Consider the following 25,566-nt stretch of genomic DNA (forward strand, 5'->3'; position numbering starts at 1 on the left):
GAGAAAGGGTGAAGAAATGGAGGAGGTGGATGAAGGTAGAACATGAGCAATTAATTCACCATAGTAACAAGAAGGAAGCTGCAGTATGTGGTCACAGGTGAAGGAAGGTGGTCAGATGTGACAAATAAAACAGAAACGACAACATGTAAAAAAATGTTACTAGATTTCTTGGAGGCCCACGTTCTGACTTCTTTAATTATGCTAAATATCTATTTCCCATAAAATTGGGGAGAACAGTTATCTATCTTATGAGATTATTGTGAAGATTAAAGTTATCTATTTCAGGGCTTTGCTGAGTGACTAGAGTATAACCGAATGGTAAATGTTAGATGCTGTTGCTGTATCATCACCATCATCATCAAGTGTATGCAGCCACAATTCTATACCTCTAATTCTTGCATTTAATTTTATAGCTCCTCAGCACCACATAAAATGCAACCTTTGGAAGAAGGAGCAAGTTGTCAATTGCGACACAGTCTGTTCACCATAGCTTTTCTAATGCAATTCTGGTACATTAATTCTAAAGGGCCTATAAATCGAATCAATTCTGATTTTGTTAAAGTCTTTAAAAATAGCGTTACATTCTACTGAGCCAAACGCTTATCTTATAGTAAACGAATAGAAAGCATTTTGAAATCCAATATTTGCTACATTCTTTTTGATTAGCAAGCAGAAGGAATGGATGCAATCAATACTTGGACTCCCTGAGCAAAATGTATTTATTTCCCTTGTGAAAATCTCTCTTGATATTTATACTTCTCTCCCTGTTGCCAGTGATCTCTCTAGTTTTCTTAATATTGCTGCCACCCTAATCCAGTTCATTATCAACTCTTTGCTGGACCATTTCAACCTTCCACTCTTGCCTCCCCAACCCTCACCCCACATACAGTCCATTCCCTACACAGCGGTGATCTTTTAAAACTGTGTATGCCATCAGGTCAGGACTCTGCTGAAAACCTCCAGTGGTTTTCTATAACAGAATAAAAGGCAAACACCCTGCAGAGCTGGCCTCTGCCTACCTCTCCTACCCATCTCCCCTGCCTGCTTTCAGTCCATGCTGCTCCCAGAGCCCAGATTAGCATTCTGTTCTGCGAGCACACCCACACCCTTCTCCTCTCAGGGTGCTTTGCTCTTGCTGTTCTTTCTGCACAGAACATTCATTCCACATTTCTTCCCAGGATTGGCCTCTTATCATTGATGTCTCCATTCATCCGTAGCCTTCTCAAAGAACACTCTCCATCCTCCTAGCCAAAACAGTTCTGTCCTCTTCCAGTCATCAGTTTTATTTCATTAATAACACGTATCCTTGGTGCAAACGATCTTGTTGCTATGTTTTGTCATGTTGCTAGAATGTCGGGACTTTTATGTATTACAAATAAAACTTAGATGCTTTCTTTACTCCTTTATCTATAGTATATAGAAAGTGAGAGTTTAATAAATTTAATAGAAAAGATAAATTCCAATTGTTTTTTATAGATGACATAGTTAAAAACCTCAAGAGGCCAGAGCAACTTTAAACTATCACATAGGACCTGGCCAGGTGGCTCAGTTGGTTGGAGCATTGTCTCATACACCAAAAGGTGAGGGGTTCGATTCCCAGTGAGGGCACATACATGGGTTATGGGTTCAACCCCTGGTTGGGGTGCATACAGGAGGCAACCAATTGATACCTCTTTCTGTTTCTCTTTCTCTCCTAAATCAGATGAAACATCCTTGGGCAGAGATTAAAATACTACTACTACTACTACTACAAATAATAATAGTAATAATAATGATAATAATAAACTGTCACATAGATTTTCTCTTAGCTACCTAAAGGAATTATTTTATTTGTCATTTATTCCTTCATTCCTAAAATCACTCAGTCAGTAAATCTTTCATTTCTTTATTGTACTCTGTAGTCTAACTTTGTATAAAGTATTTATCCAATAATTCTTTATATATTTGACAATGTATATTATATAAAGAATACAAATTAGAATAATCTCAGAAAATATACTATCTCATTTGATGTCTGATAACACAGGTATAAAAGGTTTCTTTTTCCTGGAAAAGACTCTCTAATATACTGCTTTAAATATATTAAATTACATATTTATAGCTATTTAGAGAGACACTCCTAGGGAAAATATAAATGAAATTCAATACTACAAACATAGATAACTGAAATGAATTTGTATATCAAGAGATTATCTCAATGGAATCGAAGGCAAGCAAAGATCTAGGAAGAACAAAGTGAATGACATTACAGAAAGTCTATGCAGACCTCTACAATATTACTTTAATCTACCACTACAGGTAACTCCATTGAGTCATCTAGAACTCTACAGTATGGAAATGGTAGAGGAGAGAAGGATGGGGGACTGAGGAAAAATAAAAGTTTTTTTGCAAGGGCATGATCTTTTCTGTGGGGGAAAAATTATATATTATATATATATGTATGTATTTCTTGAGCACCTATTATGTTCCAGGTATTGTGTCAATTGCTTTATTACCTCATTCAACACTCATGGTATCCCTGTAAGTAAGCACTACTATTGTCCTACCTCAGATGAAGAAATGGACACAGAGAGTAACTTGATCTATATCCGATTAGAGAGCCATCAATGAAAGGTGCTGGACTCAATCTGAGCTTAAATCTGAAGCCTACGTACTTGAAACGTAAAAACCCTATCCTGTTGATCTTATCACATTTAAATGGGTCACTGCTGCTTTTCCATAATTGAATGTGCGATACTAGGAACCAGAGAATAATTTGATTTTAAGAGTTTTTGTTGAACCCTGGCCGGTTTGGCTCAGTGGTTACAGCATCAGCCTGCGGTCCAGAAAGACTCGGGTTCGGTTCTGCTAAGGGTACATACCTCGGTTGCAGTTTGTCCCCAGCCCTGGTTGGGTCATGTGGGTGGCAACCACTTGATGTGTCCCTTTCACATTGATGTTTCTCTCTCTCTTCCTCGTTCTCCCTCCCACTCTATCTGAACAAAAAATGGAAAAAAATGACCTCAGATGAGGATTAAAAAAAAAAAAAAAAAAAGAGTTTTTGTTGTTGTTACTTCTTTAACTCTAAAAGTAAGTACGATTTGTTTTAAAACTGTAATTCCTGTTGTTGTTTTTCCAGATCAAAACCTTGAAAGCTCCTCCGTGGAATGTTGAATTATGAGATCTCCATACTCCAACAATTTTGAAACATTAAAACAAATCAGTTCTGTCCTTATGAATTGTCCTGGAGGACGCCTGTGATGCAGGCAGGTAGAAACAGCACCGTCAGAGGCAGAGGACCCCTGTCTGGTACCTGAATACACGTAGGAGTTTGAAAGGTGTCGTCCAAACACTGGCTATCTAGTTGGGTGGGAGACCTAGTTTTGATTTCACCCTTAGAGTATGGTTGATCATAATAAGTATGGGTTATTTTTGGAGTTAATAATGAGCTGAATAAATTTTCACATAATTATTTATTCCTAAATACAATCTTCTTATAACTTTGAATAGCTTTCTCAGATGATCTTGTTTCTAAACTTAACTCTTTTTCCCTTCAACCAAGGTGCCACACTTTTTATGTTTCACACATTAAACTTCCAGCTAAGATTTCCATTGAATGAAAAGATTCCCTATCTATGAAAAATTTGAAAATCATTGGTCCTTATCATCTGATTCAATGACAGCCATTGAATATGGGCATTTTCTCTATGTACATACATGAAATTATGTGTATTAATAATATAAGTATATTTTATTCATGAGAAAGTCCAGATTGCTCTTTATTAGATTAAGAGTCATACACGTACAATTTGAAAATCAAATATGAACTAAGCTTGATTTACTTAGCTTGAATGACCATTCTATTGATGGCATTGAGAGAAAGAATAGTAAGTAATCTGCAGTCCAGAGCTTTGGTAATGAAATCACCAGATTACTTAGAGTACATTTATTTGGTGTTCAGACACCTTGAAAGGAAAATACTAGGCAATGATTTAAAACATTATCCTATTGCTCAAAAGGGCTCTAATATAGCTGAAAATTGTCCAAGCTAGAAAGTATATCTTCCCCAAACCTGAACTATTTTTTAATTAGAAAGTACATTCATAAGAAGTGCATAAGCTTTTCCCCCCAGTCTTTTCCAGAGTAACCAGGACACAACTCAGCTCAGTCTGCTGATCAGAACCCTACCACCAACCCCACAAATGTAGGTCATTACTATCTGTCATCCAGCTACGACATTACATTTAACAACTGCATGCCTTCCATGCCAAAACCTAGGCTGAGTTTATAACAACTCTATAGTTAGCATAATTTGTGGTAAATTAAATTAACTTCAACAAGCATGTACTGAGTAGTCACTAGAGTTCGATGTACTCCATGGGTTTTGCAAAGACCACAAAGAAGGGTAGAGCACCAAGTCTGCTCTCTAGGAACTGACAAGTTAGTGAGGAAGACACACAAAACTAACTGATATAAGGCAACATATGGTGAAGACAATATGTAACTACAGCATGAACATAAAGTATAGGGAGTACAGGGTAGGGATTGCTCGTGCTTACTTCTAGTTTGGGCAGCGAGAAGGCTGCTGGGAACAGGTGACTTTAGCTGAGACTTGACGGTAAAACAGGATCTGGCTGTAAAGCAAGACCTGGCAGTGGGGCAGAGACTTGCAGGGAAAGCTATATGTGCTGATGGATAGTAAGAGTATTGCTTACGTCACAAAGAAGTAAAACAAGAATGACAAAGGGAAAAGAGGTCAGGCTCAGATCATGATGAAAATGGATGCTTTCAGTCACTCAAAGTTTCATTCATGAGTAAGAACAAGAAAGGAGGTGCTCTGGGGGTGCTCTCCTCTTCCATGGTTACAAGCATGCAGTGCCCTTATTTTTTACTTAACCAGAAAAAGGCAGGATTTTTCAAGATCTGTAATTTGAAACATGTTTTATTACATTAGATTATGTGGTTAGTTTTGGGGGAGGAACAATCATAAATTTTTTTAGCAAAATCAAGAAAATCAAGTAACCTCAAGGGTTAAGCTGCCTGGTTAGGGAACTTGGGGACCAACATAAAAATAATATTGTCCTGGGACAGAGGTAGAACTAGGGAAGGGACTAGGAAGGAGAGATGCCCAGATGAGCATTGCTGAATGATCTATCAACACCAACTGGAGAGTGTCAATATCTCCACTTCTGAATCTCACAGCCTCAGGAATTTATTTATGTCTCCAAATGCAACATTAACATATAAATGAATGTATTTCCTTTGAATAAATCTAAGCATTCAAATACACCTCTGTTATTATCAAGGGAAACTTTCTACCAGTTAACTCATTTGCAGAACGGATCCAATATCCAGTCCCAAAGCTTCCGCATCTCTTTCCATTAACCTGTCCCTGGCTCAGCCTATGAGCTCCATCTCTCCCTCTAGACGGGAGGACTGGAACCCCGCTTCACAGAGAGCTTCCCGCGAGCATCATCACCGAGGGACGCAGTCTGTATGAGCCACGGTGCCCTTGGAACCTACCATCCTGACGCCGTTCTCGAAGGCTTGCCGGGTGAGTGGAGCGGGGCCGTCCACGGTCTTGCCGTCGTCATCCGGGCCCCAGCTCGCACTGTAGATGTGCACGTGCTGGGGGTTGAAGCTCACTGACTTCGCCTCGACCATGTCGGTGACGTCCCCGTCCAGCATCCGAACTCCTTCAAGACAGACGGGAAGTGGCCTGATTAGAGGCTTCGCTGTACAACCCCCGCACAGCCCGACACCTGCTGCAGTGACAGCATTTGGGGGAAAAGAATCAACTTTTCATCAACACTTAAATGAGCCTATTTTCCCCAGAAAATGATAATTCAGACTTTTCTGAAGCTTTCTTGGAAAGAAAGGAAGTTCCAGTGCCTCTAGCAGAGCAGAACTTCTTTAAAAATCTTTTTTATCCACTGTTCTCTTTTCCTAGGTTTCTATAATCTTTCCCTTCTCTTAAATTTTTTTTTCTTTATTGATTTTAGAGAGAGAAAGGGAGAGAGAGATAGAAACATCGATGAGAGAGAACATCAACTGGCCGCCTCCTGCATGCCCCCCACTGGGGATTGGACCCACAACCTGGGCATGTGCCCTGACCAGGAATTGAACCGGCGACCTCTTGGTGCATGGGTCAATGCTGAACCGCTGAGCCACGCTGGCCGCGCTCTCCCTTCTCTTTATCCATCTTGAGTAGTTGACAAAGAGAGGTTCAAGCAATCCATCTTCCCTAAATTTCTCTTCATTAGATCACTTGTGTTCATAATTGGTATAAAACATTCTGACCTTAGCAGTCTTACAAAACTTGGAATGCTGCCAAGTTAGGTTGGTCTAATTTCCTCCATACTTAATATTATCTCCTAATCTGTGAGACTGATGTGAATTTAATATATTACTTCTTTGCCAAGTTATTTATAAGTCAAGTAATAAATGAGAATGCTTTCTGTGCATGTAACACATCAAATAATTCTCAAAAGGTTTTAGCAATGTATGGTCATTAATCTTCATTTAAGTATATTCCTGCCAGACAGGAATTTATTATTAACCTTGATTTGGAAAACTAGACACAAATATTCAAAAAGAAATTCTATGTCAAATGCCAGGCTTGCCTTTTTTCCCTTTTATTTTGGGGACCCACAACAATTAATTGTTAAGTAAACATTAACTCCTTCAGCTTAAGCTAAATACCATCACTGAGACACTGTTTTATTTTAAAAGTATCTCTCTACAGTCCAAATTTACTCCATAGGAAAACATTGCTATATTGTAGGATTTCAAGTTTTTATTGATTATCACTAAATGGGGATTAAGTAATAAGACCCCACATCAGGAAGCATTAGATACTATGTGTTTTGAGGTTGGACTTCAGGTGGAAAATAAAAATATCCTTTTCCTTTAAGAAACTAGACCCTCTTTGTGCTTTCAAAAGTATTTAACTTCTAACTATAAAACTTACAAACAGAAAAAAATAGAAAGAATGACAAAAACACTGATCTAGCCAGTATACAAGAACAGTTAACATTCTGCCACATTTTCTTCATCTAAAAATATAAATATTGAGCTCAGCTACTTTAAGTTACATGGCAGATATGATACTCTATCCTTGAATATTTTTCATAAAAAAAAATAATAGAAACAAATGTCCAGTCAATATTAAATTTCCTGCAAAGCACCCCTAAAACCATTGCCTTTGGTTGTTACATCTTGACTGTCTTTTCTCCTAGACTTTGGATTTTTAAAGATGTACGTGAACAGGTGATGTGGAGAACAAAGGTTGCGAACAGGCCCTTTAAAAATTAGGAAATGGGAAGTGTATTCAGAAAGTTTGCCAGCAGTTTCTGTGGGAACGGACTACCCGGCATGCTGTTCTCCAGGCACTGAGTCCTAAGAAGCCAGTGGTTTTCACTTGACATGAATATTCCAAGTTCATCTGTACAGTTTTTACCAAAGGAAGATGAACTACTTCATATTCTTCCTTTCTGTTTAAAAGCGTACAATGAAACACTTTTTACCAATACGAGGAAGTCTGAAAATAACACTGGACTAACCAGTATCTCGAAATGCCAACATGCAGGATAATCTGCAAAACACCTATTTCAGTTTCTAGGTCATGGGATTGATGTGAAATCCACATGCGTGCACACACACCATGCTGGATAAAATCATATCTAGAGGGTTGTATTTTTGATCAAAAACTGACAAAAAAATATTTTGTTTCCTCAAGTTTAAAGATGAAAGGTTGCTTTTCCTTCATCTGGCTGCAAGCCTTCATTCCTGGGGTGTGCAGGGTTAAATCTGGAATTCAGAATGTCCTTGTTTTTAGGTTGATGGAACATTCTGAGTCATTGCCATACATTCTTTTTTTTACTAAGGTTCTTGTTCAGGGAGGTCAGCCAACAGCATCTCTGTGAGGTTCACAAGTTATCTCATTCCCTCAAGTCAGTGAGTGCTTGGTTAGCACCGGTCAGTAATGACAGGCATGTGGACATGTGTCGGTGTCTGGGAGAGACTGTGTGTGGCCTGGAGAGCAAGAAGATTGACTGGCAGTCACTGGAGTCATGTGATTCACTTGAGAAGAGCAGGGGCCTCCAGTACCCTCATGATTTTTCAAGGGAAGTCTTTGTCCCCTTTCCTAGCTCCTCCATGAGCCGTCCCTTGAAGGACATGCTCTCAGAACACAGCGAATTGCTGCTCAACAAGCTACTACATTCTAAGAACTCAGGGTGAAATAAAGGAAAGAGACAGGTCAGATTTACCGAGGGCTGACATTCAAGGTACTCTCTGAAAACCTTTTCTTAGTGTCGTTATTATATATTCCAAATATTTCATGTTACAAGATCTCTATATTTATCCTAGAAAGGACAGTCATTTTTTATTTTTTAGATCCAACCTTATTTACCATTTGGAAACAAATAGTGTATTGAAAACAAAGATGTCATCCTGGCTCCAGGAACTTCATTCATCCCTGGACCCCCTTTTAAGAGAACCCCAGGGGACACCTTCAAAGCTACTAGGAGCTATACCATCTCTTACAATGTTTTCTTTCCATTTGCATGTGGTGGTGGCACCAGGCTATACCAACAATGACTACAAATGGGAAAGTAAGAGTTTGCTTTCCTTAATGCCTGGATTTAAACTGCGGTGGTTGGGTCCTCGTAGTAAGCCTATGTACATATGAGTTAGTGCATGTGTGTGCACATAATATGCAATTATTAATGATAACAGTCTTATTACATGATGGGACTACAAAAGGAGATTTTACCTGTTACCATTTTAATTGCAATTAAAAGGAAATTTTTATAAAGCCTTCAGGAAAGGGAAACAAAACTGTTCTGCTTTAACATAATTTCAATCCATTCTTTCCATAGAGATATTATGGCCTGGCCTGGTGTTTATATTATTTGTTCTTTCTGACTCAGGCACCAATTGTATAGTTCTGTACCAATGTCAACGGCCCCGTTTTCAGTATTGGACAACATTTTGTCACACACTGGACAACACGTTGGGGCTTCTGAAGTCTAACTGTATCCGATCACACAGGTTCACGTGGTCATTTTGCTGTTGGCAACAGTTGGGTATTATTATGTAAACATATGCTGTCCTTAGTTCAAAAAGGGTGCTGAAAACCAGTTAGCACGAGGGCTGTTGGCTCATTTCTACATCCAGGTAAGTTTGTTTCCATACCTCCGATCTTGGCGTTGAAAGCAATGCCCACCGTGCAGTGGGAGTTGTTCGCTGCGGCTGCCACTTCTCCAGCACAGCGGGTCCCGTGCCTGCAGGGAGAACACACACACTTTCTCAGGCGAGACACTCCTTTCCCACGAATGCAGCACATGCTGCCACCACCCAGGCTTCAAAGTGTGGAGGCAGATATCAAGCTGGGGTTTTTCCCGGGAACTTCCTACCCAAGCAGTGCTTAATGTGTCCACGAAAAAATTTTAGCCCTTAATGATATTCTGTTTTGGATTATATCTCTGATAAGTTTATTTTTGATACCTTGCTTTTCCAACTAGAAAATTCCCTTGAAGGCTCAAATCAAAGTGTACGTGTCTTTGTATTCTCTAAAGTACCACTGTCTAAATGGTAATCACCAGCCAAATATGGCTACTGGACACTTGAAACGTGGCTAGTCTGACCTCATCTTAATTTTTCATTTAATTTAATTTTAATTAAATTATAAAACAACAACAATGAGTACTCAATTCGAATATTAGAAAACTCACGAAGGTCAGTATGAGACTCTACTGTTTAAATTGTAAATTTAAATATAGACCAAGTATCTCCAAGGGAAATGTTCGGCTAGAATGGGAATGCTGAAAACACATACTCGATTGCAAAGATTTTATAAGAAATAACAAGAATGTGAAGTATGCCATGAATAACTGTTTTACAACAATGACATGTTGACTATCTTACTTAATAAAATATATTATCAAAAGTTATTTCATCTTTTTACTGCTTTAAAAAATGTGGCTACAAGAAAAATAAACATTTTTTTTCTGAAAGAGATTCTCTGTTCTTTCTCACAGTAACTTGGTTCCTTGCTCAACATTTTTTTTTTTTTTTTTTTAGCTGAAAGGACTCCTCAGATCACTTTGTCCAAGGATGGCAGAGAAGTTTCAAGTGTAAAAAACAATCTGCTTAGAGAGGTGGCCTCAGACAGCGTGTTGAGAAGAATTCCAAGGCGTGGCTGAGTCCAGAGACAGGACACTGAGACTGACGACTAGTGTCTGCCGTGGATGTGGAAAAGGGATGTGACAGCCACTGTGGCCTATTTGTCACTGCTAATGAAGTCAATGCCCACCGCCCTTCCCTCAGGTTTAGAGAAGGAGGCCTTGATTTGTAGAGATCGGTAGAAGCAGCCAAAGAGTGACTAGAACTCAAGCCCCCCAAATTCCATGTTGGTGCTTTTTATTTCACAGGACAGGTGCTTCCGACCACACTCGTCACGGGATATGACTACCTACTGTGCAGCTAGGTACCCAGTTCACACAAAATACATTATATCCTGCCTTTTCCACTCAGTGATGCCATGCATTCCTTTCTATGTAAATATTAATCTATATGTAATTTAAAAGGTTAATATTATATGTACTATGTTGCATAATTTTTCAAATTATCTATCATCTATCTATCTATCTATCATCTATCGATATCTGTTAAGTATATACACACACCATAATCTCTTTAACAAGTCCTCCATTCCTCTATTCCTAGAAATTTGCAGTTTTTCAAGAATATTGACAAGGCTTTAAAGAACAGTCTCGTGTATATATATAATTTTATACCTTGTGACAAATTCCTAGAAGTGGAATTACTGGATCAAAGAGCAGAGAATACATTGTCAAACTGTTAACAGCAGATGAAAGTAATATAACCAAACCTCATAGAAACTGCAAGATTAATGCATATTACTACAAATCATCAAATTTTGTGCATGGTTAAAAAATTAAAAGATAAAAGAAAGACCATAAGCCAAGTTGAATGCTAATATGAAGAACGGAGAAAATATCTGGATAAACCTCTATGTACATAAATCCCTACGTATGAGCTTTTCAATCTTTTCCGTTCTTATCAATCTAACATGAAAAAATGGTATCTCATTGTTGCTTCTCTTTTTATTCCCTATGATTACATTTTTTTTTTTATCCTCACCCGAGGACATTTTTCCATTTGGGGGGGGGGCAGGCAGGGAGAGAGAGAGAGAAACATTGATGTGAAAGGAACACATCGAATGGCTGCCACCTGCATGACCAACCCGGGCCAGGGACAAACCGCAACCGAGGTACGCGCCCTTAGGGGGAACTGAACCGGGGTCTCTCTGGACTGCAGGCTGATGCTCTAACCGCTGAGCCAGGGCTGATTACATTTTTAAAATTATTATTTTCTAATCCTCACTGAAGGATATGTTTTTACTGAGTTTTAGAGAAAGAGGGAGAGAGACGGAGAGAAAGAAACATCAATGTGAGAGAGAAACATTGATCGGTTGCCTCCCATATGTGCCCTGAGTAGGGATTGAACCTGAAACCTTTTAGTGTACAGGACGACGCTCCAGTCAACTGAGCCACCTGGCCAGAGCCCCTATGACTATATTTGATGTTGTACATCCTTTCCAATATTTATTAGCTACTTCTATTTCTTGCTTTGTGAATAACCTTTGTATGCCCTTTGCCAGAATTTCTTACTGCTTTCTATCACGTTATGTATGTTTCCAAATTTATTATTTGAACCATCTTATTTATGGCAATCTGAGGTTGTCATACACAGTACTTAATTTGATATACTCATAATTATCTTGCCCTTCTGACATTTGGTTGTGCCAACTTAATCATCAATAAAAATTCTAAGTTTTTAAAGATAAAAACATTTCTTTTGTAAGTCCCAAGCTAAACTACTAATTTTCCCCTAACCCTAGCAATCAGTTGTGAAGATTCTTCACTGTGCTCTTATTATGCATTTCTTCATGGTATAAGTTATTTTTATTCAAATATCAAATTCCCTTTATGAGTCCATTGTTCTTATACGTTACTGTATCTATTTTATTTTTTTAACCCTCATCCATGGATATGTTTATTGATTTTTTGAGAGAGAGAGGAAAGAAGAGGGAGAGAGGAAAGAAGAGGGAGGGAGGGAAGGAGAGAGAAGGAGGGGGAGGAAGAGAGAGAGAGAGAGAAAGAGAAAGAGACATTGATTGGTTGGCTCCCATAAGACCCTGAGTGAGGATCGAACCTGCAACCTTCCAACTGAGCCACCCGGTCAGGGCTTACTTTATTGTATTTATTTTAACTAATGCGAGTGCTACTGGAACATATGGATTTTTGTTTTTTAATTCTGTTCTAGTTTACTATATGGCCCATGGGTTATTTTATGTATAAGTAGGATTTAAAATTGTCAAATGTATATGGGTACTTAGTTAAGTTTTTGTATCAGTCAATAGCTTGAATACCTTGTGATTATAATTTTTATGAAGCAATTGTTAGAATTTAGTGAGATTCACACATGGCTAAGTATGTGATCAATTTTTATAAATGTTCCGTATGCTTGAAAGGTGTATATTCTTCAACTGTTCTCTGTAAGCCCGTTATGTCAAGCTTGCTCATTATACTGTAGATTTGTTCATGTTCTTTGCAGTTCAATTGATTTTTATTTTATTTAGAATGAACTTGTTTAATCTGTTTAGTGATAGAAACCATTTATAAATATGTAGCAATACTCTATGGCTCTAAGATATAAATATCTGGTTAATATTTAGTTTTTTTTTTTTGTTTTTTTTTTTACCTGTTTGTTCCTTTTACTTTCTTTTTCTTTTCTTTTTTTTTTTTTTTTATCCTCACCCGAGGACATTTTTTGTTCAGGTACAGTGGGAGGAAGAGAGAGGAAGAGAGAGAGAGAGAGAAACATTGATGTGAAAGGGACACATCGAGTGGCTGCCACCCGCACGACCTACCAGGGCCGGGGACAAACTGCAACCAAGGTATATGCCCTTAGTGGGAACCGAACCCGGGTCTCTCGGGACCGCAGGCTGATGCTCTAACCGCTGAGCCAAACCGGCCAGGGCATACTTTCAAACATTCTACATTCATATTAGTTATATCTCATATAAATAAAGTGCAAATGTTTTTTTCAAATTAGGCTCACTATCTTTGTCTTTAACCTGAGAGTTAGCCCATGTATGGTTCACTTCTGTATATTTCCCCCTTTACTAGTTTGGATGTTACACATTCTGTTACTTAGTGGTTATCCTGTTTGATCATGGGTAGCTAACATCACAAAGTCTGGAGTCTTTCTACTTTTTTCCAGCAACATAGACTTTAGAATGTTTTAACTCTGGGGTTACCCACCTCTTGACACATGAGCTCCCCATGATTATAGTTATATTTTGGATTTTTTAACTCTAAAAATTGCCCATTATGATTACTACTTACAAAAAAAAAATAAATGTTTGTTTGGATTTATAAATATATTTTTTTGCTCAATTTCTTTCTTGTTGCTCATACTTCCTTATGAAATCATTGATTTCTTTCTGAAGAACATTCTATAAATGTAACCTTCAGAGAGTACGTTGGTAACCCAAAGTCTTTTGGTATTATGAGAATATGACTTTATCTTACCATCGTTCTTAAAATATAATTTCTTTGGGTATAGCATTCTAGACAGCATTTCAAAGATGCCGGTCCACTGTCTCCTGGATCCCACTGTTTCTGGCCAGCTAGTTTTCTCTGGATGCTTTTTAGATGTTCTCTTTTTCTCTCTATCATACAGGTCAATTAAGTTTACATATGAAATTTAGAAAATTCTTCTTTGGAATTCCTAAGCCTATAGTTTAATATAACTAGCAGTCTTAGCTAGTAACTTTGAAATCTACTTTTACATTATTCTGTAGTTCTTCCCATCAGAATCCTAACTTAACATACATTTGACTTTTTCACCCTATCTTAATCTTTAATCTTACCTTCAGGCTTTCCTATCCCTCTCTCTCTCTGGACTGCATTCTGCTCAATTCTATAATTCACTTATCCTGTCTTTAGCCATGATTAATCTGTTATTTAATCCATTCACTGCTTTACTTATTTCAATTATTACACGTTTAATTTTTTGAAGTTCTTGTTCAAATGTGTCTGGTTAACTGATCTCGTTTTTCTTAAAATACTTTTCCATATTCATTTCTTTAAAAATTTTAAATTGATTTTGAAAGAGAAGGAGAGGGAAAGAGAGAAAAACATTGATGTGACATTGATAGGCTGCCTCCTGCACACCTCCTGAGGCTCAAGCCTGCAACCCAGGCATGTGCCCTGACTGGGAACTGAACCAGCAACCTTTATGTGCATAGGACGTCACCCAACAACCTGAGCTACACCAGCAGGCTTCAATATTCACTTCTTGAAACACATGAATTATATCTAATAATTTCAAAACATGTTAATCTAATTCTGCTATCTGTTTTGACTGTTGGTTTGTTCTCACGGTGATGCTTTCTCCAGGCAGTTGGTAAACTGTCCATTTAGAAGGGCAATGTCTTTGGACTTATATCTGTGCAAATTCTTTGAGGCTGGTATGGAAAGCTCATTATTTTAATGAAGATTTAAAATTTGCTTTTACCACAGATCTGAGCATACACCAAGCAGGACCTGTTCAACCAAATTTAAAATGTGGTCCTTAAAAGTAATATGAATTACAAGTACAAATCCCATGAGTATAGTTTGTAATTCTTAAAAAGTAGTTCTTTGTCCTCTTGTTCCATCTATTACCTAGGCTGAAAAGGAGAATGTCCTCTGTCTCTCTGCATAAGTTTTCTTTCTTTCTTTCTTTAAATACAGTTAATGTCCTGAAGATCTGCCTCAGGGCTGCTGTTTTATGCAGGAGTATTCTCTCACCCCACTGGACCCAGGCTTTGTCTCCTGCCATCCCTGGGGTTTTTAAAATTCAGCTCCAGGCTGAGTGAGATTGGTTGCTTACCCTGGAAAATACCTAGTGTTCACCTATTAGCCACTTAAGTTTATAGATTTGAGCTTTCTCAGAGAAATACTCCTGGTGTCCCCATTCGCTCAACTACGCACTAAAAAGCTCATTAATATTTCTCCAGGAGTTTTAGATGTGGTGTAGTAGAAGATATTGAGTTGACTGTCTATTCTACCATATTATTAAAAAATGGAAGAACTAACTTTGTTCAGTATTCCTAAAATGCAACTAAACATATAATGTACATCATTAATATACAGGGATGCTCCTAAGTGAAGAACAGTGACTGCTTTCTTATAAAAACAGTTCTTACAAAGATTTCTGTACATTGCTCCACATCCTAATGTATCAACCATTTAGGGGATATAGGGAACTTATCACTCTATTGTTGATGCATATATTTTAAACATCAGGTAAATAATATATTAGAGCATCTGGTAATTGAGGACCCAAATTTCTAGCTCAACTACATTGAAATAGCCAACTCTCTTCAGATGATAATAATCATTTTCCCAAGTAACTTTAAAAATTTATATCTTACTTAGACACTCAGCACTTTGACATGGATTTAAAATAGATCATAGAACAATAGATATCACCATGACTTGTTCAAGTATGTGAACAAGATTCAATTCCTTCCTTCTCCCAAAGAGCAAGGGTGGTCAGCAATAATAGTCATGATGCTGGTTACATAAGGAAGCCACAAAACAGACACCAGTCTCTGTTTCAGATGTATTTTTCTTCAGCTACAACAGAACATGAGCATTTAGTGTATTTTCAGCATAGATTTTAGCCCAGAAAATGATATTCTCATTATGTTACCCTCTGACCACATGAACTTAAATATAAACTTTACTAATCAATTCCCAAGTCATCCCACTTAGAAAATTAGTCACCTGTATAGCTTTTTTGCATACATTCATAATATTACTAAGGCTGTCTGAGACTTACAGAAGATAACCCACTCTGTAAATGATAAGGATACACAGACCAATGATTGGACATCATGTCAAGTAAAGTGGGTGTAGACACACTAGGAATTAAAAATATATCACTTCTTCCTTGGCTGGTTTTGCTCAGTGGTTAGAGCATTGGCCCTTGCACCAATGAGTTGCAGGTTCAATTCTGGTCAAGGGCATGTACCTCGGTTGTGGTTCATCCCTGGCCCTGGTCTGGTCATGCAGGAGGCAATTAGTTGATGTGGCTCTATCACATCAATGTTTCTCTCTCTCTCCCTCCCTCCCCCCTCCCACTCTATCTAATGATAAATATAAAATTTTTAAAAAGAAAAAAAAATCTATCACTTCTCTGATTCCCTTAAAGTTATTGTCACTGCTGCCAGGTCCCCAGGAAGGGTAAGATGCTTTATTGCATCATTTTTACTTGAAGAAACCTGTTTTTTTTTCTTAAAGATCATCTTGATGTAAAAAACATTTCAGTCTTTGTCCTACTGCTTTTTCTTACTGAGAAAAAAAGAAGTTTTCTCATCTGCTTCATTACCTATTCTCAACAATACCTCATTGTGATTAAAGTTCTCAAGAAGTTTCACCTTGGCTATCTGATTGAAAAGATGAAAAATCAGAGAGGACCAATTAACCCATTTCTATAACATCAAGAACACATATAAATTAGCTGAAGCATAGATATGATTTCATGGGGTCTATTATACCTTGCCAGGTGGTAAAACACTGCCTTCATGGGCACGTTTTTCCTCCACATGACTTAGTGGGGATGGTTAATATTAACTTCTTTGAACTCTACCACAGATAAAGAGAAGACGCCAATAAGCTCAGCAACGAATCTGAGATATCATGACACATGCAGGAGGTCCCCCTTGCAGTCATCACTGCATTGCTTGAATGTCAAAATTGCACTTGTGCAGATTCAAGCAACTTGAAGAAAGACGGCTATTTCATTTCCTTCTGGAAACAAACACCTGCAGTCGTTCATGGATTCCATCTACCCCGTTTCTATTCCCTTCTGATCTCCACTGTGCCTATTCTCGTTGGCATACTTTGATTGTATTTGAATCTAAATGAAAACCTTCCATTTATGTCGACCTCAACAGCCCCATTAGAAAGGGAGAGGAAAGGAAGACATGATGTGTTTGATGTGTTTTCCAATATATCACCTAGAACTGATGTTTCTGACTGCTCATGTATTTCCTGGTAATATTACAACTTGATGTTTATATGACACTTTCCACTTCTTGAAAGTATTTTAGCCTCATCTGATTCTCACTTCAACCCTGAGAAGTAAGCAAAGACAGATATTAGTTCTCTTATTTTACAAGTGAGAACCTTCAGTCAGTCAGATGGTGAAGGGAGGGCATAACATGTGGCCGGGCAAAGACTTGAACTGGGTCTCCTGGGTCCTTACTAATGCTTTTCATGTCCAGCAAGACTCACAGGGGTGCATGTTCCTACATTTTTAAATGATTGCCAAGATTTCATGACTCCTTTGCCTGCTACCCTACTCATTTAGTGAGGTAGAGGTGACTTTATTCCTTCATTACTATTAATGCAGGATATTTGACAGTATGTTTCATAGAATCTCCACAATAAATTATTCAACTTGAGCTAGAAGGAGGAAATGCTGGGAATCTTAAAAATGAAAACTTAAGAAGAATGGAAAATAGCTGAAAATGGATTTTCACCCTGTTTTTAGTAAGAAGCTTACCAAAGCTCAAAAAACAGACTAGGAAAAAATATAAAAAGGTAAATTAAAAAAATTTAAAATGCAAAAACGAAATTACACAGTCCATTTTTTGGTGATTAGTTTCTGTGAGACAATTAAGATAATAGCTTCTGAAGTGACTGCAATTATACAAGGTCCCTGAGGCTTCAAGAATATTACTCTTTTTTTTTTTTTTTTATTAGACTAGGAAGAAATTCAGGAAAACTCACTGAAAAGAACGCTATGGATTGAATGTTTGGGGCAAACCCCTAATTCATGTTGAACCTCTAACCCCCAAAGTGCTGGTATTTACAGGTGGAGCCTTGGGGTCATGAGGGTTCAGCTCTCAGGGTAAAATCAGTGTCCTTACAAGAAGAGACATGGGAGAGCTCGCTTCTTTTCCGCCACGTGAAGATCCAGTAAGGAGGATGCTCTCTACAACCAAGAGAGATCTTCCCAAACCAAATCTGCCAGTTCCCTGAACTTAGACTTCCCAGCCTCCAGCAATGCGAAAAATAAATGTGTATTGTTTAAGCTACTCAGTTTATGGTTTTCTGTCATAGCAGCTGGAATTGACTAAGCCAACAACAAATAAAATAGATAGAGAAAATGATACCAGATTATATTCAGAGGTTCTTTGATAGCCTGATATTGAAAGAATCTTAAGCATGAACTTTAAACCATGAGAGTATTTATATTTGGCTAGACACTGTGAGTCCTCTTTTTGGTCTTCAGGAATAGATACACAATATCTAAAGAAATTAATAAAAGTTAGCATTTGTCAACTGCTGCAAAGTCTAACAGATTATATTGTAGACAAATAAAGAAAATAAAGAAACATATTTTATAATATTAACTGTAGTAATTGGTCACTACTGTGAATCAACATCAGATACATCATAAGTAAATGATTAGTATTTTAAAAAGCTGAAGAATATTAATATTTTAAAAAGCTGAAGAATATTTATTTTGGAGGGTTAAAAGCATTGGGAGTCTGACACACACATATACACATATACACAAGTGCAAATAAAAACTGGTGAAATCTTAATAAGGTCTGTAGACTGTATTAATGTCAGTTTCCTGGTTTTGATATTTTCCTATAATTTAATAAATTGTTATCATTGGGCGGAGGGTAAGGGGGCCCTCTACTATTTTTACAACTTTCTGTGAGTTTATAATATTTTTTAAGCTTTAAAAAAATCACGTAGCCCTGGCTGGTTTGGCTCAGTGGTTAGAGTATCAGCCCTCAGACCAAAGAGTCACGGGTTCAATTCTGGTCAAGGGCACATACCTGGGTTGTGGGTCTCAGGCCCTGGTTGGGGTCGTGCAGGAGGCAACCAATCAATGTGTCTCTCTCACATCAATGTTTTTCTCTCTCTCTCTCCCCCCTTCTCCTCCTTCCACTCTATCTGAAGATAAATGGAAAAATATCCTCAGGTGAGGATTTTCTTAAAAAATCATGTAAGTCTGAAGGATTTAAACAGTTATTGGTAATACTGGTTGTAATTCAAGAAGGATATTTCACTCAGAACACAACTGATAGCAAAATAAATAAAACTCAAATGATCAATATTCTATTTTAAAAGTCTTTTCTTACCTCTGCCATTTTCCCTCTTCCTCATCCTCCCAGCCTAGACTTTTGACATCTTTTTTCTTTCTCTTCCTTCTATCCACCCCAGCCTATGAAAACAGCTAATTTATTGTTAACAAATTCATTGTTAACTAGACTATTCCATGTCTAAAGAAAAGAATAAATAGTGTGTTGGCAATCCCTGTTGATGAAATATATCAATCAGGGTGATAGAACAAGGCCCTTTTTCTTAACTCCCTCGTTAATACTCTAGATTTACCCCTTCATGCTTTTTGGCTCACCTTTTTTTCCTTTGTTTTCCATGTGTTACTTGAGCTTGTTTCTATGAATTCAGATTGCCCTAGGGATTCCATGATGCTACTCCTCCCCCCCACTCTCCCCCCACCTCCCTGACCTTTTAAGAGCCCATAACCCTGCTCTTCAAGCTCCCTAACCTCTATCAGAGGGCTCTATTTAGTCTTTGAAACTTAGATCTACTGTTTTTTCCTCCTGTAGTTGGGGCTTTGGGAACAGTCTGATCTCATTTTCCACCACAAAGAGAAGACTGAGAAACTGTCTCCCCACCCCTTTGTTGTGAACAGATAGGTATTAGTTATTCCTGCTGATTAATTTTAGATTTGTTTTTAGTGGTATGGGGGTCAAGTTTATAAATGTGGACCTGGAAGATCCAAGTCTCCCCTAGAATTGGAGGCTACAACACAGTGTCCATCTTCACTGGACAACTGTCTACTTTACTGGGATAGGTATTACTATAATTCCAGAAAATACAACTATAACACTTACTCTTTAAGTAAGCAATAAACTGTCAGAAAGGCTATTATTATTTCTTAGCAATTATCAAAGTACCCCCAAGAAATATTTTAGTTAATAATATTAGTCCTTCCTCTTTCTTTTTTCCTTTCTCGGGTCCATAATTTATATCCTATGTCCCAAGGATCTTCTAAGCAAGAGGCATACAAAGTTGAAAAATCCAAGTCTGCAGTGCTCACAATCTTGGTGGAGAAGATTCTGAGTAAAGGATTAACAAAACCCCTTTCCTTTATCTGTGGAAAAATTACTTTGGTTTAAGTTTCTAGCTCTGTTCCCCTTGATATCTGATAAAGATGGGAAGTCAGCTACCTAGCAACATTTATTGTGGTAAAAATGAACCCTGGTTGGTGTGAAGCCATGAACTGGGAGGTCAGTAGCCAGGACTATCAATGCCTGTTAAGAAGCCTTGGCTTTGAGCTTCTGAGAGTGGACCCTGGAAGTTGAGTGTGCTCTTCCTTGTGTGGCCCTGGAAGCTATATTCATCGGCTCTTGCAAGAAATATTGTTCCTAAAGTATGGGGCTTCTCAGGCAAAATGACTCTCATCCCCATCATGCGGCTCACTATTACACAACTGGCATGCCACTTGTGGTGGTGGCGGGACAGGAGAAAAGCAGAGGACAGTCCTGGGACCGGTAAACACTCTTGCTGAAGAAATACAGATGATGTTTCCCTATTAATACATTGTTTTTCTATCTTCTACTTGTAGCCTAATGAGTTCTATGAGTTTGACCGACCAGTTGAACCGAAGACCACTGAGAGGAGTGTTCTAATGTTTATGCAAATGATTACCAAGTACTGAGGTACACGCTAATCAAGGTTTATGTACAAAGTGTTATGGAGATTTCTGCTCCAAGAGTTCTGGCTTAAGGTTGGTGTTTGCAAAATTGCTTGGTATTCAATCTAAAGAACTTTCTCTTCCTCACACCTGAACTGATTTTCCTGCAATTTCACATCATCATAATTAAAAGAAAATTTCATAATTAGAATTCACTAAGGCATGAAATAAAAAGTATGTACTCAGTGTATATACTGAGACCAAAAAAAGATCTATAAAGATAATTTAAAAAAATAATGACCTGTATCAAATTATAATTTTGATTTTTTTGTGGTCTATTTCTTTCTATACATATTTCTCTTCTCCAAATGCATACTGAAAATGAAAGTAGCAAAAACAAGAGACCAGGATGCTAGAATGTACCCTACATAGATAATATTTTAACTTGACCTGTACTCTTGTATACTGTAAGATCCCTTTTATGAATATTTTTATAATGACCTAGTTAACTATATATAATGAGCATGCTTCCATGTCCTGGTCCATAATTAGTTAACTTTGGTGAATCATTCATTCAGTAAATATTTGCTGAGTACCTACCACATGCTGAGGAATGTATTACTCACTAAGGATTCAAGAAAGAAAACTAAGTATGTTATGATAGAATAGTTTCAGTGAACTCCATTGACCTGGAAATCCTGTATAATAGGCAATAATTCACAAGTCCAAGTTCATTTAGCAGGAACCTATTTAATGGTTATGCTCCTATTTGCATTTGTGAAAATATTGAGGTAAAGACATCATTCAATGCCAATACATTGTAAAATAGGCTAAAACTACCTGTTGTATTCTCAAAACCTGTTAATGACTGCTGGAGAAAGGTGGTATTTAAATGTTTGACTTCATTCACTTTGTTTGAAACTGCTTCCAGATGATCAAAAAACTGTCCAAACACTTCTGAAGATGTGAGTCTTACTCTACAGAGTTAGGTGAGGACCTAAAATTGGAGACTCTTACACAATCCTTCTCTTTTAAAATACAGGTAAACTGTGGTCACAAAATTCTGATCCAAGGGCTCCCCTGGTATCCCCTCTGTAATACACTCTGGGGTCTGAGAAGTTGGGTGGCACATTTCAGCACAGACATATTTCATTTACAAATAACGTGAGATGGGTTTATATTATTATCATATTTGCAAGAGTTTATGAGCAGGGGTTGAGAAACATTTTCTATAATGAGCTCAATAGTAAATATTTTAGGCTTTACAGAGCTATGCAGAGTCTCTGTCACATCTCTGCCCGCCCCCCCCTTTTTTTTTTGAACCCTTTGAAACATGAAAACCATTCTTAGCGGGAGAGTCCAGGGCAGATCTGACCCGCTCTCTGTAGCTTGCCAATCTGTGGTTTTAGGCACGAGGGTCAACACAGTCATAACCACGTATGCCTTCTTGGAAACCAAGAAACACATACTTCTACCTTTTCTAACCCAATTTCCTATGATTTAATATTGATACTGAATGCTGTTTTACGTAAATTGATCAACTCAACAAAAATAATAGATATGAATTTCCATTTGAAAGAATGCTTAATTCTGCCTGCCGGTGTGGCTCAGTGGTTGAGCATTGACCCATGTGCCAATAGGTCACCGGTTTGATTCCCGGTCAGGGCACATGCCCAGGTTGTGGGCCAAATCCCCAGTGGGGGGCATGCAGGAGGCAGCCAGTCCATGTTTTCTCACATCGATGTTTTTTATTTTTTTAATCCTCATCCAAGGATATTTTTCCATTATTTGTTCAGATAGAGTGGGAGAGAGAAAGAGAAACATTGACGTGAAAGGGACACATTGCATGGTTGCCACCCGCACAACCCAACCAGGGCTGGGGACAAACTGCAACTGAGGTACATGCCCTTAGTGGGAACCGAACCCAAGTCTCTCTGGACCACAGGCCGACGCTCTAACCACTGAGCCAAACCAGCCAGGGCTCTCATCGATGTTTTTTTCACTCTCTCTGTCTCCCTTTCTCTCTAAAAATCAATACAGAAAAAAAATATTATGAAAGAATGTTTAATTCTATTTGCAATTTAGACATCAAATCAATGAAAGTAGTAAGGATCACTTTTTTATCATTTGCCAGGTAGTTTCACCTAGGTTCTCATGTTTCATTTGATCTCTCCAATAATCTTGCACTACATGTACTTTTATCCCTACTTTATAAATAAGGAAACTGAGATTCTTTTGGGTGATCACCAAGATAATGTGGCCAGTTAACTATCAAAGAACTTGAATCCAGATCTCCTGACACCAAGTCCTACTGTTTCCACAGAGTAAACGCAGGACCAGAACAAAGTAATGATGATTTGAAACCTTTTCTGAGAGAAATGCTCAGAAGTTGCACCTTTGAAGCCATTTGTATCACTGCCCACAGGTTACCATAATTATTACGTTTCCTAACCAAGGAAGTAAGACAAATATCAACAAATAGTCCTACCACTAATGAAATCACTGCCAACTCGATCATCCATCCCTTTCAGTGCCAGAACTTTGTCTGTGCAAACATAAAATGTAAACAAACAATAAAAGGCATTTCAAGCAAATCAATTACCTAATGAACTTTCACAAGACACAAGATTGTGTACAATCAATTGAAAATAGTATTTGAGAATAGCTTCCATCTCACTGAAAGCCACTGTCGCAAGAGGAGCCAGAAGAGCAAGATTTAGTAAAAATGGTACAAGGCCGGTGACATGACAACGGCTTTAAATGAGAATGATCTGTCAATAAAATGATTCCAAATGGCCCTTGGAGAAGCCAATAGAGGTTTTTACAAACTGAACCCATTTATGACTCTACTAAAATTCAAATTTCACAATATTACAGAAAAACTACAACTTTAAACAGGATTCATTTTTGTTCGATGTAAGAATGGCTATAGCTGCATGTTCTGCCGGATAATAAACTACATGTATTTTCATCATTTTAGTGTTGTTAAAATAACACACCATTTGAATCCTTTATTACGAGACTAGCCACAATTTGAATGGATTCCTTTTTAATGTCTTCTCCCACCAATACCCATTTATTCCAATAATGAGTCCCTCCTGCACGGTTTCTCCACACCAGGAAGGCTGAGTGTAAGAGACCAAGGAACATCTTCTCTCTCCCGAGAGAGCAGAATCTGCTGCAGAGGTTGCATCACCACCATGTCCACAACTGACTTGCTACCTTGACCTTCCATGTAGAATTATGCAAGTCCCTTTTCAAATCCTAAGTGCTTTTTGCTCAGGTCACTAGAATGCATAAGCTGTTTATATCAAAAGGCATCAAAGTTATATTTTCCCATGAATACAATGTGATAATAGACAGTGCCAGGCCTTCCACTGCATGCTCAGCATCAGGAAGATTTCCCCTGCAGTATTCATGCAGTTTCCTATGTCTAGGATAAGAATCTTATGTCCTCAGTCGACACATTACTTGCTTTGGCTAGCTGTGAGACACACTTAAGAGACACAGAGGCAGCCCATGGCTGGAGGCCATTATGTCTGGTTTTCTTCATTAAAGTTAAGCATTGGGGTATAGAGAAACTCCTTTCTATACCCCAAGAGGAGAAGTGTGTTCAGAGAACCGCATTATGCGATATTTAAGAACTAGAGTCACATTCCGTCTTGGTCTAGTACCTCAACATCTTAAAATATAAAAGAAAAACATTATGTTTCAAAGCTACCAGTTTTATTTTAACATTCACATTGATTCAAACGTTCAGACTCCAAACACAAGACAGAAGACAACAATTGTATTGACACTTAAACATTGTAAGTTAAAGCATTTATTTCTAGTTTTCTTCATTATTTTCCCTATCGAACAGCTCCAGAAAGTATGTAGTTATAGGTGATTATCTCAGAAATGGAAAATCCTAAGGGCAAAATTAACCAACCTTCTCTCATCAGTGAGAATTTTCCAACTCATCCTCCCCATGCCCTTTATCAACATGTTTTTCCTCCTTCAGGCTGCAGATTGTTGCGATCGCACCATTGTCTCCTTTCAACATTTTGACCACCTTCCTGTTCAGTGCCCATCACTCTGACAGCAGGTGGACAACCATGAAGGCGATCAGAGGCCCGTTAAATCATAATGAGGTAAGAAACCATGTGAAAGGTTGAAAAGAGATTTAAATGGATTAGTCCGAAGAGGCACTGTTGGAAGTTGTATGTGTCCGATAACTGTCGGTCAATAGCTCAGACAATCATAAAACTGTGTCCTTTTCCAAGGGAGAAAAGTGAAATGACTTGGCAAACATTTTCTTTTCCTCTCCCTTTGCCACTTTAAAATGGAAGAATTCTGGATCCTTGCTGTTAACCAAATGGCATTTACAGCTCTCAGTTGGCATGGGCAGCTGAGAATCTAAAACGAGGAATGCTTATTCCATTTCCATTTCCATGGAAACCAGTCACCAACTGGTGAAAATAAGGTAGATCAAATTTTGAACAAGAATGTTGAAATAATCACTGTTTTAAAACTTTTCTCTTGCATCAGGACGGAGAGCAGAGTGAAATCTCAGGAACACGCGAAGCGTCTGTGTGGATAGCAATCCACTGCTGCAGCTCTTCCCGATCACAGCCGTGACTGCAGTCACACGAGTTTCGGGTTTTGAAGAACAAATTAGTATAAATCCAATAAATATATCATGTAGTAAAGTGTGAGAATTCAACGAGCTTTTAAGAGTGTGTGTCAAGAACGCCTTGGTGTAATCAAGTAAACTTT

The 25,566-nt window shown here is 38.0% G+C and overlaps 1 protein-coding gene across 2 annotated transcripts in view; it reads right to left on the reverse strand.

Moving 5' to 3' along the window:
• PCSK5 (proprotein convertase subtilisin/kexin type 5) overlaps window positions 1–25,566 on the reverse strand; it is a 435,012-nt gene that overhangs the window by 272,245 nt on the left and 137,201 nt on the right. For both annotated transcript variants that reach the window (XM_036260761.1, XM_036260762.1), the window contains exons 6-7: window positions 9,178–9,266; window positions 5,503–5,675 (exon numbers count right to left, since the gene is read on the reverse strand). In XM_036260761.1, the coding sequence (XP_036116654.1) occupies window positions 5,503–5,675; window positions 9,178–9,266 (262 nt within the window). The remainder of the gene's footprint in view (window positions 1–5,502; window positions 5,676–9,177; window positions 9,267–25,566) is intronic.

Source organism: Molossus molossus, unplaced genomic scaffold, assembly GCF_014108415.1.
Source record: "Molossus molossus isolate mMolMol1 unplaced genomic scaffold, mMolMol1.p scaffold_m16_p_14, whole genome shotgun sequence".
NCBI lineage: Eukaryota > Metazoa > Chordata > Mammalia > Chiroptera > Molossidae > Molossus > Molossus molossus.